At 43.4% G+C, this 15,116-nt stretch overlaps 1 protein-coding gene across 3 annotated transcripts in view; it reads left to right on the top strand.

Moving 5' to 3' along the window:
- Mrtf (Myocardin-related transcription factor) overlaps positions 1-15,116 on the top strand; it is a 211,812-nt gene that overhangs the window by 43,419 nt on the left and 153,277 nt on the right. Inside the window, exon 1 of one of the 3 annotated variants that reach the window (XM_012367994.2) lies at positions 11,936-13,310. The exons of the other annotated variants lie outside the window; for them this stretch is intronic. Coding sequence (XP_012223417.2) covers positions 13,271-13,310 — 40 coding nt within the window. The 5' untranslated portion in view covers positions 11,936-13,270. Of the gene's footprint in view, positions 1-11,935; positions 13,311-15,116 lie in introns of those variants that run through there. 3 annotated transcript variants of the gene reach the window in all.

Here is a 15,116-nt window from a genome sequence, read left to right as displayed (position 1 = left end):
CCAGGAGGCAAACCAATTACATTATTTATAATCTCAAACTAATCTGATTACACGACGCGGCGCCGCCACGCGTCGTTTGTCCCGTGATTCGATGGCATCGGGCGTTTCAATTTAGAGCTCGCTACCTCAGTCACGGACGAGAAGGGATACGGGAGAAGGCGAAATTGAAGTTGTCTCATATAATTATTAGCGTGAGGCAATTTCGCTCGTCGATATTTATCCCATCGTTAAAACTCCCGTCCTTAAAACTTTCGAGCGCATATATGCAAGGAACGTTGCGTAACATCCGTGCGCACGCGATCACGATCGGAAGCGTTTTGAAAATAATAAATAGGTCATTGCGAGGTTCACGCGACTTTTTCACGCTTGTTTTTGACCGCGCCATTTTTCCATGAAGTTTTAAAATAAGCACCAAGCTTTATTTTGAATAGAAAACGAAGGAAGAGAAATAGATCATTTCAACCGTCAGCCTGTCGGCGCGAAGACGTCAGAGAATTAACGACTAGGTCAAGAATGCAAGAGAGAATTAACGCTTAACGCTTGACGATCGTTTAAAAACTCATTTTCATCTTCCATTTTATCTGTATGAAAAGAATAAGAATTAAGAATTTCCCTATTTTAGTTTCTAATTTCTATAATAAATATTTATAAAATTATTTACTATTTTATTAACATATGTTTTGCAACGATTATTCGGATTATTTTAGCGTTACCAGATTTCTCTTCAATCATTTTTATCTTCAACATTTTCAAGGAGCCGAATAATACGGTAAATGTGGTCAACGTCTGTTTCCCTTGAAATCATGTTACTGTGCTCGAACGGATTATCGATAACATTACGCCACCTTCGACGGGAGATTTGTCGGTCGTACATAATTCTGTCTCGTTTCTCTCGTTCGACAGGACGTCCCTTTTCGCCGAACTTTCGGTAGACGTAAACATATAAAGTCGGCACGTATAAATGCATCTTCTCGGCTTTTACGATCGCCGGCTGTAAATTCCTGTTGGCATCGAAACGACCGCGCGACGGGTATATACGCGTGCGTGCATACGCTCTGTTGTTTTATGCAAAAATTAAGGGTGCGCCTCGTGAACTCATGATACGTAAAGCATTTTCTTCCAAGATTCGTCTCGCCTGCTCGCCAAGGCCGCTCTACATTCGTCTGACAATAAAACTATTTCCGTGCCGTCGTACGTTACGAATAATAATACAAATTTATTATGAGATGAAATAATTGATGAAAATATTAATTTGATAAAAATCAATACAACCTTTAAAAAAATTCATTGGCCTGCATTGAAGATTTCACTGTAAATACGAAAAGTTACAACTAATTAAGTCATTCGACAATTGATATCTCAATTATTTTTCGAACTTCTCGTAGAAATCTTACTTATTATATACCTGTAATGTGTGATATATTGTGCAATCAGCTATTATCTATCCATAAAGAACTGTATATGTATACCGTCATATGCTATAATGCATTTACATTTCTGACATCGCGTATTACCACCCACGCAGTATCGTCCGTGCATAATGCATCCAATGCATAGGCTTAGCGCGAATATACTCACATTGCATGTTCCAATATTCCAATATTCCAATATTATTTATTCGCCATATTTCATTTTTAGCATGGCCAAACGACGCACCTCGCGTAATAAAATTCTGCTTTTTTTTTTCTTTTTTTTTTGTACAGTTACATAAAATTAGTTGTTTGATCGAATCGTGTATAGCTGGAATTCCGCTAAAATTATTATAGTATCCGACTCGGTAGCGACTGATCGCGGTCACTTTCCACGCTTCACATATAATTCACGCGATAAGACGAAAGGAAATATTCGTGGGTGCTATTTGTCCTCGTCGCGCGACGGCAGGCCACGTTGCCGGGAGATCAGCGCCGTAAATCAGGACTTTATTTTCGCGGGAGGAAAGAACGGAGAAAACGATGTATACGAACGAGCGAGTCCGTTGCAGATTATATGGCCGAGAAACAGATGTTCGGGCCGAGTGCCTTAATTAAGAGGTAATTATTTATCCTGCGGCGCGCCGACCGCAGCGCGTCGTGCGACTTTCGTTAATGCGCGCGGCAATTAATACGGGACGACTCTTGTTCAAAACAGGAAGGACACCCTCGCATTATGCGAGCTTTCGCCAAAGTTTTATTCGACTCTTTAAGCATGTCTTTGCGTCGGCAGGTCAAGCCTCTCGACAGATAATAATCGGCCACGCATATTTGACGGATAATTTAATCCCGTACGCTCGCAGGTGTGACGTTCTCGTGAAAGGGTATAAAAAGTGCGCTTTATAGTTCGCCGCATGCAGCATAAATGCATGACGTAATTTCGAGAAACGAATTCATTGTCAAATTACTCGAAGGCGAGAGATGCGTCGCGAAATCGCCTTCGGTCGCGACGTACAATGCTGCGCAAGGAAGCGCGAAATACAGAAGAGAGAAGTGATAAAAATACTTTTTACGTAATCCCCATATCGTCTATGATACTTCGTTGTTCATGCGGAAGATTCCACTGTTGCTTATTGACAAAAGGCTAATTTTACACCATGCTTACTTGCCGAAACCACGCCCTGCTGCATCCATTTCTCTCTTATTGGATCCTATTGATTGGATCTCTTTTTTGAAAAGTTAAAAAATGTTTAGGCTTTCTTGTGTACGCGCGAAATATTTTGCTCTTTTCGAAATATTTAATATTAATATTATTCTAATTTATTTTAATATTTCTTAATAACTTAGCATTGAGAAAACTATTAATGAATTATTAACCTGCGATCCATTATGAATTACTCGCGTTTTATAAGCCGTAATTCATTCAACCGTCGTCGTTTCGATGGCAATGATATCGTAACCGTGTGATTACGACGATAATGGGATACGCCATCCATTGTGTGATCGAATTGGTGCGCATTTCGTTTGCCACTTGATCGCTATTAACACCTTGTATGTCGCGCGCGCACAATAGAGCGATAAGGATTAAGGATGCCACCGATGCCGGTTATTTGCGAATTAATGTTGTCGTTTTATGGCAGCCCCGGGGTTGAGCGTCGTGACCTCGCGAGTAATTGGACGTCGCGCGAGTTGGCACTTAATCGTGACTCATCGCATGCTCTCGCGGATTATTTCGCTCGGGCGAGATTATCCGCTCTCGATGAAGCAGGAATATGAATCGCTGTGGTGAGCGCGGCGCGGCCGCGAGAAATTACGGGTATTACGCGCCACGATAATGATGTGTTAATATGAGTTTAATGGCGCCCTCGGTATCTATCGATTGCTGCGCCAATCGCGGTTTCTTCGCCATTGCCAGCGTGATCTCGTGTATTTTACACTTTATTCCTACGAATGCGATAAGCTACTATTATCCCTAAGCGATGCCGCAGCTCAGGGACGTTTAATCATCTTATTTAGTCGCGTCACATCGACGTAAGAGATATTTTAACAATTCTATAAATAAAAGAAAATTAAAATTGAATAGAAATACGTATATTAGAAAGTGTTAATGGCAAAGATATCGTATATTAGATTGATAAGTATTATGGGTATTTTTTGACAGCGTAGTTAGCTGACATTTAATCCGCGACGGTTGTGCATTACGTCGACGTCGGAACGAATCGTTGCCTCGCTAAACTGTCGCGCGCGCGTCTCGCGACTGGTGTTTACTCATACCGGGCGTTTACGTATCGATGCGTGTCGCAAAAATCGATGACGCCATCACACGGGTAATAACCGCGAAAAATCGAGGGGCGGAGACGCCGATGACGTTCGTGTTTGTTGTGAATGTCGGAAAGGCGAGGGTATTTCTGGTCACGGTGAGTCATGCCGCCCACGCAATCTCACGCACACAGAGCCGCGATACGCCAGAAAGCGCGAGAGTGAGAGAGAAAGAGAGAAAGAAAGAGAGAGGGGCATGCACACGTAATTTCGTACTCACCTTGCTGCACTCGGGCGCGAGCGCGAAGCGCGTGCAGCCTCGGGCGGGGCATTTTTTATAGAATTAAAGATTAAGCTCTTCGTATTCACACCCCATATTTACCGCTAAATACGGCCATTCGGTATCAGGTTTTATTTATATCACGCGAGGATCGCAAACAATGTTATCTCGAGCTCGGCATCAAACGGCCGTAATTAAGGCTAAGTGTCTGATATGAAAGCGCGATAATATAAGAGAATTAATATTTATCATTACGCTGAATAAAACTAAATAAATTATACCGTTCCCGAAAAATTTTTCAACGAAATCATTCGTTTAGGGTTCATCGAACTCCCGTTAACTCGCGTAGCGGTGCCATAAGCTCGGTGCACTTAGTGGCGTTAGATTCCCCAGGAAGATATTAAAAACAGCTGGGCTGCTACGACCGACGTGTCGCTTACAAGCGACGAATTTATCGCCGTTGCCGCGAATTTAAGTACCACCCTGCGCTCGCGACCGACGACGCTTCGTCGCTTTCGATAAATTGGCCCCAACATTCTGAGACGCGTTTAAAAAATTAGGCAAATAAAGAATGCTCTCGCGCCCGCTGCTTTCCTTCCGAAGACTCGCGGAAAATTTTTTCAGTCGAATAGTGTTTGTCAGTCGGTACTTTTTTTTCAATGACGGAGATAATTTGCAATTTTGTACTAATCGGAAATTAAGTTGTTTCAGTTTCTAACTTAAGTACAAAGATCTAAAATTTTGTGACATGCTGAAATAATTTAACTGGCGAGTTTAGAAATCAAAACGAATTTTGTTTCACAATTCAACTGATCAAGATTTTATTCTCTGAAGTTTTGAGAAAATTGTGGCTTCTGATCTCACTGATTCAATTATCAGAAATTTCACTTTTCATGACTTACACCATTATTCCGTGGCTTGCATTGTACTGGCCACTACGATAACAGAGAGAGAGAGAGAGCCAGTCATCGTCCCTCATCTCATTATAATAACGAATATAGCGTGCGTTAGCATTTTGAAGACGTCGGGCAAAATGATGTTAAGAGAAGTGCGCGGAACATATATTCGCGGCGAAGTGGATGATGCCGCGCCATTACGTCACGCCGCGGTCACCAGATCAAAAGCAAACGAGGCCTCGAGCAGCGCCTCGAGGACAATAAGGCGTTGAGTACTCGTGGCCGCGACTCGATTCGCTAATTACCCGAAACAGCTTAAAGCGTCGTCCAAGAAAATACGTCGGCGATATCTGGGTCGATCCGAAAATAACTCCGATACGCGTCCACCCGCTTCATCCCGCCCTTCCCCTCACACTCATCGGCTGAATGAAACGCATCCTCGTCTCCTGCAGGCAATCGCTTCGTCCCTCTCGCGTTCTTCACTTTCTTTCGTCGTCGTCGTCGTCGTCGTCGTCGTCTTTGCGTTCTCCTTTTTTTTCCCCCTCTTCTCTTCTCTCACCTCCGAGCTCTTTCACGGCGATTAATTTGCGAGGCCGCTACTTCGGAGCGGGAGTCGATAACTCTTAAATCCGGCACCGCATCTGCGACGTAGGAGCCGCTTCTGGTAATGCACAGCTCGACGCGGATCATTTGTAATGACGCAATTCGTGATTATCCTTTACGAGGCTGCGATTATTTACGACTGCTAGCGCGGCACGGCGCGGCGCGCGTTCTCCGGTGGCAGCGTGAATTATACGCGCGGCAGATCGGCACGAGAACCGCTTAATTTCTGATGCTGCCGATAAGCCGTCTAAGACGACCGCGAAGAACGTAATCTCGCGCCTCCTCCGTTATTGCGATTGCCGAAACGTGCGAGTGCAACGTATTAATTTCGTCGCGACTCGACATCTTCTTGGCTCACGCCTCGCATCGTTCGCGCGCGAACAGGAAGCAGAGATCGGTCGATTGAGAGAAGGGAGCGCACACGTGGAATCATTAAAGGGATACTTTTAATGATACACGCACGGCGTTGCAAGGGAACGTCGCGAGGCTGATGCGCGAACGTTACTCACGAATTCTTCCTGAATTATGGCACCACTTTGTCGACTCGAGTAACTGTCTGCCTTCTGTAATAACCTCCTGTAATAACCCTGCGCTTAAACTCACGCCGGAGCCGAAAAGAAGTAACGCCGATGCTCGCGCGGCGAGCAGTCGCTCTCTCACTCCATTTTTATCGTTACTTCCACAGTGTCTTTTTTCCTCCGTTCTTTTTTCCTCCTCCTGTCATCCATGACTCGCGCGTCTCGTCTTTTCATGTTTCCCCTCGCTCGGAGATGCAGGATCGTTTTGCCGCAATTAGTTTTGCGGCCGGCGCGCGCCTCTAAATCGGGCCGCGATCGTAAATCCGCGACGACATCGACCCGGAATTCATGTGCTGAACGATGCACCGCGGAAAATTGGAGCGTATCGCAATGATGCAGCAGGACTCGGTGTGGTCGGCAGAATAAAAAATTATTAAAAATTTAACGCGGCGTTCGAGCTTTCACATGCAATTCTGCGCATATTTCTTGCAGACGGAATATTTGATGAGATTTGCGTTTACTCTTCACGCTGCCTGCTTATCTCTAATTTTCAGTAAATGTAAGTTACAGTGAATAATAGCAAAAAAACAGTTTTCATGAATGTGCTTACTATTGCTCTAATTTTTTAAAATTGAGTTATAATCAATATTCATAAATTTCATAATACAATTAAATAAATATCTGTTTCATGAAATAAATAAATGCGGCGAAACAAAGCGTAAATAAATTTTTGAGGAAAATCATTGTTATAAACTTTATACTCGTAATAAGAAAAATTTCAATATAATTGAACGAATTAAAATCTTTATAACGCAGCGAGTGTTCGGTCGTTGACGTGATGTCACGCGGATAATAATCCGCTCGAATTTGAGAGGGCGGCTCGTGAGAAATTAATCTCAGCATTATATTGCCACGGCGACGTCTGGCTGCCGCTTTATTTCGGACTTTTGGCCCGACTTACCCGCTACAAGTATATCTGGCTACCGAAAATGTTCAGCGCCTTCTTCTTGTGTTCTGTAATCAACAAAACATGCCGCGAAACGATGTCTCATTCCGATCCGATCTTAAATTCACCTTGACGCCCAAAGTCTTAATCACAATCTGAAAATTTTGCAAACATTTTTCTTGCGATGCATCTGATATTTTCTTTTTCAACTAAAATTTTTGAGAAAGTCAATTCTTAATTCTTGACTTCTCTTGGAATTTTTTCGACTAGAAGCGATGTCACGCTCGAACGTTACAGTACGAAATTCTATTCACTAATTCAGCCCGTGAAACCGTGTGGCGGCGATCAAGATGTTATCGAACGTTCGACGTGTATTTCGATGTGGTGATTGATTGACGTCCCCGTAATTATGGGAAAGGCGCGTGTCGCACTGCCAAATATAAAATTAGTCCCGACTTCGCCGCGAGATACCGAGAGATAACCTGTCGTGCTTTCACACGCTCCTTTCTCACGCCCTCACGTGTAAAGCCTTTCGAAATCCACACGATACACATACCCATAGATTTTGACGACCGTAACCGATAACGCGTATAGCAACTATGTAATTTCATCTCTATTATCATTCCAATAGATCGCCAAGACCCGTCCGAGAGCTTCAGTTGAAAATCGAAACCGACATGATTTTGATGAGTTGAGATTTCGTTCTACACGCCCGAGAACTGTTTCTATAATATATTTATTCGTGACTTTAAAAATGCCACTATTAGTATAAACTATTCGCAGTGACTAAAATTAAATTTACTATAAATGTGTCGTTGATTCCTAATAACACTTCCGCGTGATGCTATAAAGTAAAATCTTGTTAAAGAAATATTTTAGAACTGATAAATTGTCACACGAAAAAAAATGTAATTCTGCGAAACAACTCCATATATAACATCGTGTTCAGACACGCGGATTAAAGATAACGAAATCATAGTTGGATCGTTTTATACTCACTATTCTCCTAATTTAGTGAACGTGCTTGTTGGAAACGAGATTTTTGCCAAATATACCTGTATAAGGAATTGTATAATTCAGATACGTTATCGCATCAAGTTATTTCACAGTTAGTATTATTATAATTAGATGTCTATTTCCTTGAAATATTGGGAGATCCTAGGATACTAGACCTTAATTTTAATACTTGAAAAACAAGAAGTTTATGCAAGAAATAAGACGTGATTATAACAAAAACACTTTCGGAATGGTCGGCTGCTGTCCGTTTGATTCACCGTTTCCTGTGATCGTCGTATTTTTGTCTGCGCGTGCCTCTGCTTCGTTTCGTTCGGTACCATTTCTTGCATCGTCCTTTTTCTGCACTCTCTTAACCCCCTCTACACTACCTACGACCCTGTCGTATTTTCTTATGCGTTAAATCCTTTTTTTTTGTCCACGGCGCTCAGCCCTCCCACACGCCGTTCTCGTTCGCACGCGCGAAGAAAACATCTCATGCATTCGTATGCGTGTTTTCGAAAGGGCGCAAGCACACATGTATGCGGGTGGAGGTGAGCCTTACGTGGGTCTAATGAGCGCTATTATGACCTAGTTGCACTCGACATCGCGCACATAAATCCTCGCGGTACATTAATCCTCACGCCGCGAGCCTCGAACTCCCTCGAGTGGCACCGATGCGCGAAGGCAAGCAATGCCGCGGAGAATTTATTAATCGCTACAGAAAAGAAACATGAATCTTCGCGCGGAAGAAGGATGATTGTGTCCGGAAGTGATGAGCATGGTTTGCCGCCGGTAAATTAACGCGAAAAATTAAGAGATTTGTGAGGAGTGTTTTACGTAACTAGTGCTTATAAATAAGTGGGCCATTCGAGATTTCGGAAACACGTGTGTTCTTGTACATATACATATTTATTATAACTTGTATTTCTTTAGTCATTCATTAATTAAAATATCAGATATCATATTTATTCGCTAATTATGTTATACTGATTGATATACCGTTATGTGATACTTTTTTTTATATCTTCAAGATATTATTCCTAAAACGGAATAACTCTCCATCTATCTGTCTAATTAATTCCCCGGACATTTCTGTGAATTCAACTTCATAAACTTCTCCGACATATCACCAAGATACACGAGGTAAAGGTACGACGCGCGACCGTGTAAAAAAAAGAAAGAAAAAGAACGCGCGCAAAGAAGTACAAGAAAAGGTGAAAAATAAATCCACGCTGCCGCTCGCGCCTCTCCTCGCGTCTTTATCTCTCGTCATCGCTTTCTCTCCGGCAGCGTGATTTACGCCCGGGTTGTCTTCCTTAATTAGGTTAAGGCTCTTCGGTCCTGCCGCTCGCTCGCCAAAGAGGAAGACCAAAAAAGAGTCCAACAGTTTCCGATTCGCTCGCGAAACTTGCTCGCGCGCTTCGCTTAGTGTAAAACGCTCGTGGTTCGTTATCGCGGCTAAAAGACTGCGGAGAGACTTTACGGATCTTGCTTAATTAATCGCCTTTCGTTAGTACCTTTTCGTCGCGTCCGCTCGACCGTTATTATGCTCCATTGGTAACTTTGCGTGGCTTGTTCCTCGCAAGAGAGACAGAGAGAAACGTTTAACGAAGCGTGACACAGTAACGACAGCTTAAGCGCCCTGGTTGGTCAGCTGCTTACTCGCAGCCACCGAAGGCCGTTCTAGGCCGTTTGGTAGTAACCGTTAGGCAATGCTTCTTGCGCACCAGTTACCTTAAGCGTTCACTTGAGCGCACCCGTTGTCCTCGCGAAGATTCGAACAGAGAAAAGCCTGAGAGCGGCCATCTCCGTATTTTTCGGGCGCACTTATCGATTCTTGCTCAATGCCGCTTTTCAAATCCATTTTACAGTTGAGTATAGAGATGTATCGATTTTTCGACACCGCTATTTCATACTGATATCTGTATTATATCCGCAAATTGCAGATCAAAAATACATCTATTTAATTATTCAATATTTAATATAATATTAATTATATGACACTATAATTACAATGCTAAAATGGATGTAGATAAATATTTTGCTCAGAAATATATGGATAGATAGATACGCTACTATAAAAAGATTAGCATCGAATAAACACAATCAGATTATTCTTAAAAGTAATTTTTTTTACGCATCTATCAAACGATGTAGCTATGCGACATGGCGTTCAGATTGTGACGCTGTCACTAATTATTTTTCAATGCCGCGGTTTTCTTTTACAGATTTAAATCGTATTTTTCGAACGTCTATATTGCGTACGCGACTGCGGTTCGTATTATTTTAATTAATTCGCAGTTTTATCCTGCACGCGCGCGATTTAGTAAAGGACTCATTTCGGAAAACGTTATTTCGCGGTAACGGTAATCTCTGTAATGCGTCACAGAATAAAAGCAGCGGCGGAGGTGGACAAGTTTGCGTACCATTGCCTGCCGAGGAAAACTTTGGAATTTATTAACTTGTTAGGTACGTTCTTGCATCGGCAAATACAGCCACCCAGAACTCAATAAAATGTACTTTCGTTACTTTCTCGCGGTCTCTTTTTCCTTCCTGTTATCCACACCATCGTGGCACACGCTCGTTTATTTGTTAGCGTGATAAAACTTCTCTCTCCCCCCCCCTCCCCCCCCTCTCTCTCTCTCTCGTCTTGCTGTTTCCTTTTCTCATTCAAGCATCTCTCTCCCGGCGTCTCTCCCTCCTCTCCCAGGGTCTTTTCATTTAAACTGTCCGCCGGTCGTAAGAAATAATACTGGAAAAAGTCGCTGCCCGCTCGACTCAGTTACGAGATACCCTTTTTAACGATCGCACTTAACCGCGCCTTTTGACGCTGATGTACGACGTACACAATATTCACGGTTGCAACAGGAATTAAGCCCGATATATAAATGCAGTCCCTTTGGTGGCCGATCGGAAGACGAAGGTACATCGTATACGTTTCTTCGCGCTTTACATTGTTTGAGTTACGAGGATCTCGAGACTCGTTTCTTTTTTCGAATTCTCACAATACAAATAAAGGAAAGAGGATCAATGTAGAAATCATCCGGTCATATAATAAATATTGCATTATTGTAATTGTTAGAGATTGTATAATTAGTAGGTATACGAATGTTCGTGATGTGCGATCACATTCGCGTCCAGATTACAAGTCCGCGTTGATGATCGGTTGCAGATTCGACAGATTCTTCTCTCGTCCACGATGTTGAAAACGCAGACCGATTGTGGCGGCATGTGTTTTTTTTTCGCAATTCCGTAAAATACAATCGGGGTACATAGACAAACAGCAGTTATGGTCAACTATAAAGGCCGGCTGTGCGCTTTTAGAATCTCCTTTGTACCGGCGCTCGGGTGACGTCACTTTTGTGCCGAGATAAACCGTGATGAACGCCCACTCATCGTCACCGAGTTTTCTAGCACCTTGCACTTTTCTTTGTCTTATCTTTGCTGTTCCTCGTTCTCGGCGAGGAACCATCGAATTTCCAACGAGCAGCATTGATTGACGCGAATGTTATACGACAGGACTTTAACGACTGTTCGTCTAATCGTCGTGAATCGAGTTTCGAGGAAAGTCTCACGCGAGAGAGAAGGTGATTTTGGCACAGTTATCGCCGTGAACGTCATTGTTGTTCGTAAATCATTTTCCCGCGCTCGTTTCGACGTATCCGTTGCGTCGTAATGCGCGATAGTATTTGTCAAAGGAAGATATCGTTGATCGATAGAATTTAATTTTTAGAAAAAAGGCTCTTGGAAAGATTGATATTTTCATCTCGATTCTTTTACACGCTATTTTTTCATGTTACTTGTTTTTCACGGTTGAAAACTCGCGAGATAAATATTCGATGTAAACTGTCGCGTGCTTTTTTAAATCTGCCATTTTGTCTGAATTATCGGATTTTTGTCAGCGATTATTAATGACGAGGATTTAACGGCAAATCGTTTTGCGATCTCGTAAAGAGCGGGATTTCGTAAGGTGGCGTTAACGCCTTCTAGCGAGGATCGATCGAGTCAGCCTGGTCGCATGTTGGCACAATGCCAGCACAGGCGTCCCGACGCTTCCCGAGATGGTGGACCGAGTCCGGCCGAAGGCAGCGTCCCGGCGTCAGCGTCGGCGTCGGCACGTCGGGCGTCCGTCAGTGCGCGTGTGACATGGCTGCAAGGCGCTGCTGCGGCGACCTAGACGACGCCCTCCACCTCGCGATGTGAATACATCCGCGACGACCTCGCCTGAGAATCCTTGCGCGACTCTTCGGACTCATTGCGATATCGATAGCTGACCGACACGAAAAATGCATCACACTCGTCGAGCACTGCAAAAGACTGTAATCTCGATGACAGAATCGATTGCCGTGTGATACTCTCGACAGTACGTCAAAAGAAAAGAGGAAGGAATTGAAAACCCGTATCCTTTCTTAACGTTAATGTTATTCTTTATGAAAGATTTCGGAAGTTCTCATTAATCATCCGTGTAGATAGAAGTGACAGACGCTCATTCGCAGAGAAAAAAATCAGAGCAAACGTTACTCCGCAATATTCTGAGGCTTCTTCATCAAATAATCATTATGTCAGATCTCTGATCTCGCGCGCGCAAGTCTCGGAGTGTCGGGACGGTATGGTGATTGCACACCGAGAGATCGAGACACGTGGGGCAGGAAGATGTAAGAGAAAAGTGCGAGGTGACCCCAGCCAAGCGAGATGGCAAGTCGAAGGGTTGAGCTTTAGCAAGTGCGATCTTATCTCGCGCGTATGAAACACAACGTACCATTCCCGCAGATATACGAAACTGCATTCCCTCCAATCTCGATTACCGTGAGAACTGTTTTCGAAAAGTTGTATATAAATACTCGCGCCTTCTTAGCGCGTATTTATTCTTAATCGAACAATAATCGCTTACAATTATTAAAGACTCGCCGCGCATTCAGTACTGTACATCTTGCTCTTATCGTGATGTCAGAGTGCGCATTGCAAGCTGTCGCGTAAATAATCGAATTCTTGGGAAATGTTTATCGCCGTCCGTTTTTATCGCGATACTATTTTTATCACAAACTATATTTTAATCTGAGAATTCATTTTTCTCTCTCGATAAGTTATGACGCGTTTTTGATCGAAAACGTGGACAATCGGGGACAATCCTCGCGATATCAAATGATCGACACGGACAGTGCGTGTAACACGGCTGCGGGCTACGCGTCAAGACAGTTTCCCTTCGAATCCGATTAGCATAATAATTCGGCGCGTGTCGCGCCCGCTCGCGCGCGAAGTGCATAGAGAGTGGGTGCCTGTGAATGTGCGCGCTCGTGCGTGTCAGTGCGCGAAGTGCATAAAGCGACGATGGGATATCGGTGAGATCACGAGGTCACCGCAGAATGCCTGAGCCGAGGGCAAAGCGCTGTAAACACTGTGACGGTACGGCACACCGCGTGGCTGCACCGCGTTGCAATGAACGGTCACCTCGCTGACCCCTTAACACGCCTCGCTGTGGTTGCGACTAACATCTGTGTTGACTAATAAAGGGTGTTACGTTTGAGAGCCGGGAGATTGTGCCTTTCAATCCCATTAACCTCCTACCACGCCATGCGTTTGTGTGAGAGCACCGAGACATCGCTTCGTCACGCCGAGTTTACGCGAAGGCGATAAGTAGGTAAGTCAAGTAGCGCGTTACTCGCTCAAGTAATGTTCTGCTTGACTCACCTCGTTGCACGACTTCGTCGTTAGAACTGCGCGCTTGTTAAAAATTAAGATTCCGCGAGACTTTAATTATGATTTTGAATTATAATATTATCCGATGATCTCAATGAATTAATTGCGAATTTTTAGATTTGTATACTTTTTCTTTGATTTCAGAATTTTTTTTATTTATCGTACACAAGCAACTTTTTACTTTGCTCTCTGTTCGATATTGAAAATTAACGTAGCAAAAGTTAGGTTTTTTGCCGAAACGGCGCAAAGTCTTATTTGGGATGAGACTATTTTATTTGTGGGTCATTTATTCCACGACTGCGACCGGACATTTAGACCAGGCTTGAGGCAGACCGAGACGAATGAATGCGCAAAGCGCATTCCGGATCGGGCGGCGACCACGTCCAACTGCACTCCTCCCTCTCCACTCATCTCGTTCTCTTCCTCGGGCTTTTTCGCTTCATCCCTCTGTCCTCGTCTTGCCCTTTTTTTCGTCACCTCTCGCACTCCATGCTGCCGATATTTTTATCCACGGTTATTCACCCCCTTATCTGCAGATGCGGTTAACGATTATCTATCTGGATTAGCTACCGGATTTTACGCACCGATCTCTCGCGTAATCTTATTGCAGCCTTCCGGAAATTTCAGACATTACAGCGGACTTAGAGCGGAATTTACAGCGAACGGTCGTCCGAAAGCTTTTAGAAGTATAATTTTAAGAATCCGATTTAGAATCAAGATCTCTTGGTTGGCGTTTGGCGGTTTATTTGAATTTCTTTTGCGATTAAATCTCCCTGTAAACATTGAACCGTGCAAGTATGCTAACGATCACTCTGATTCCTGGTATTGACCCACTTACTTTGCTCAACAATCTTAAGCCGGGATCACGTCCGCTTTCTTTACTGCCGCATCTGTCCGTAGTTTTATAAACACCGTCGCAAAGTACAGCCGGTAACGTTCGTCATAGGTGTCAAGTGCTGTATTTTTAAAATCGATATCGCTCCCTAAGTAGGCGGGACACTGCCGTTTTCGACGAAGACAAACTTCACAGATGACAAATGAATCGCATTTCCGTAGGCGCTTTCGAAGAGCTAATTATATATGTGCGATTTCTCGATCGTCGAACCTAAGTTAGAAAAGCTTTCAGCCTAACATGATGATATATGATGTCTGAAAGAGCGGACATTTTTTTTCCATTCTTTTAGAAAAACACGCTCTTAACAAATGTCCGTTTTTCTAGTCGCTTTCAATCAGCTGTTTTAATTATGGGATTGGAAGACGAAATGAATGAATTGTGAAATTTTCATCTTGGACGTGTGTCAAAAGTTTTATGCCGACACCCCATGAGCATAAAATAAACGAGTTAGCTCTTTCTGCGAATATAGAAACGATGATGCGATCCTGCTGAAAAAGTTGAAGGTTACGTGCTTGAGCTTTGTCTCATGCGCGTTATATATCTTCCATCTGCATTCACCTTTTCTCGTATTTCAAAGAGAAATGGTAAGCAAAGGACAGTGCTATTTTCGCTCTATT

The sequence above is a fragment of the Linepithema humile genome, chromosome 1 (genome assembly GCF_040581485.1).
Source record: "Linepithema humile isolate Giens D197 chromosome 1, Lhum_UNIL_v1.0, whole genome shotgun sequence".
NCBI lineage: Eukaryota > Metazoa > Arthropoda > Insecta > Hymenoptera > Formicidae > Linepithema > Linepithema humile.
The sequence above is the reverse complement of the archived record's forward strand: the minus strand, read 5'-3'. Positions and strand labels throughout refer to the sequence as shown.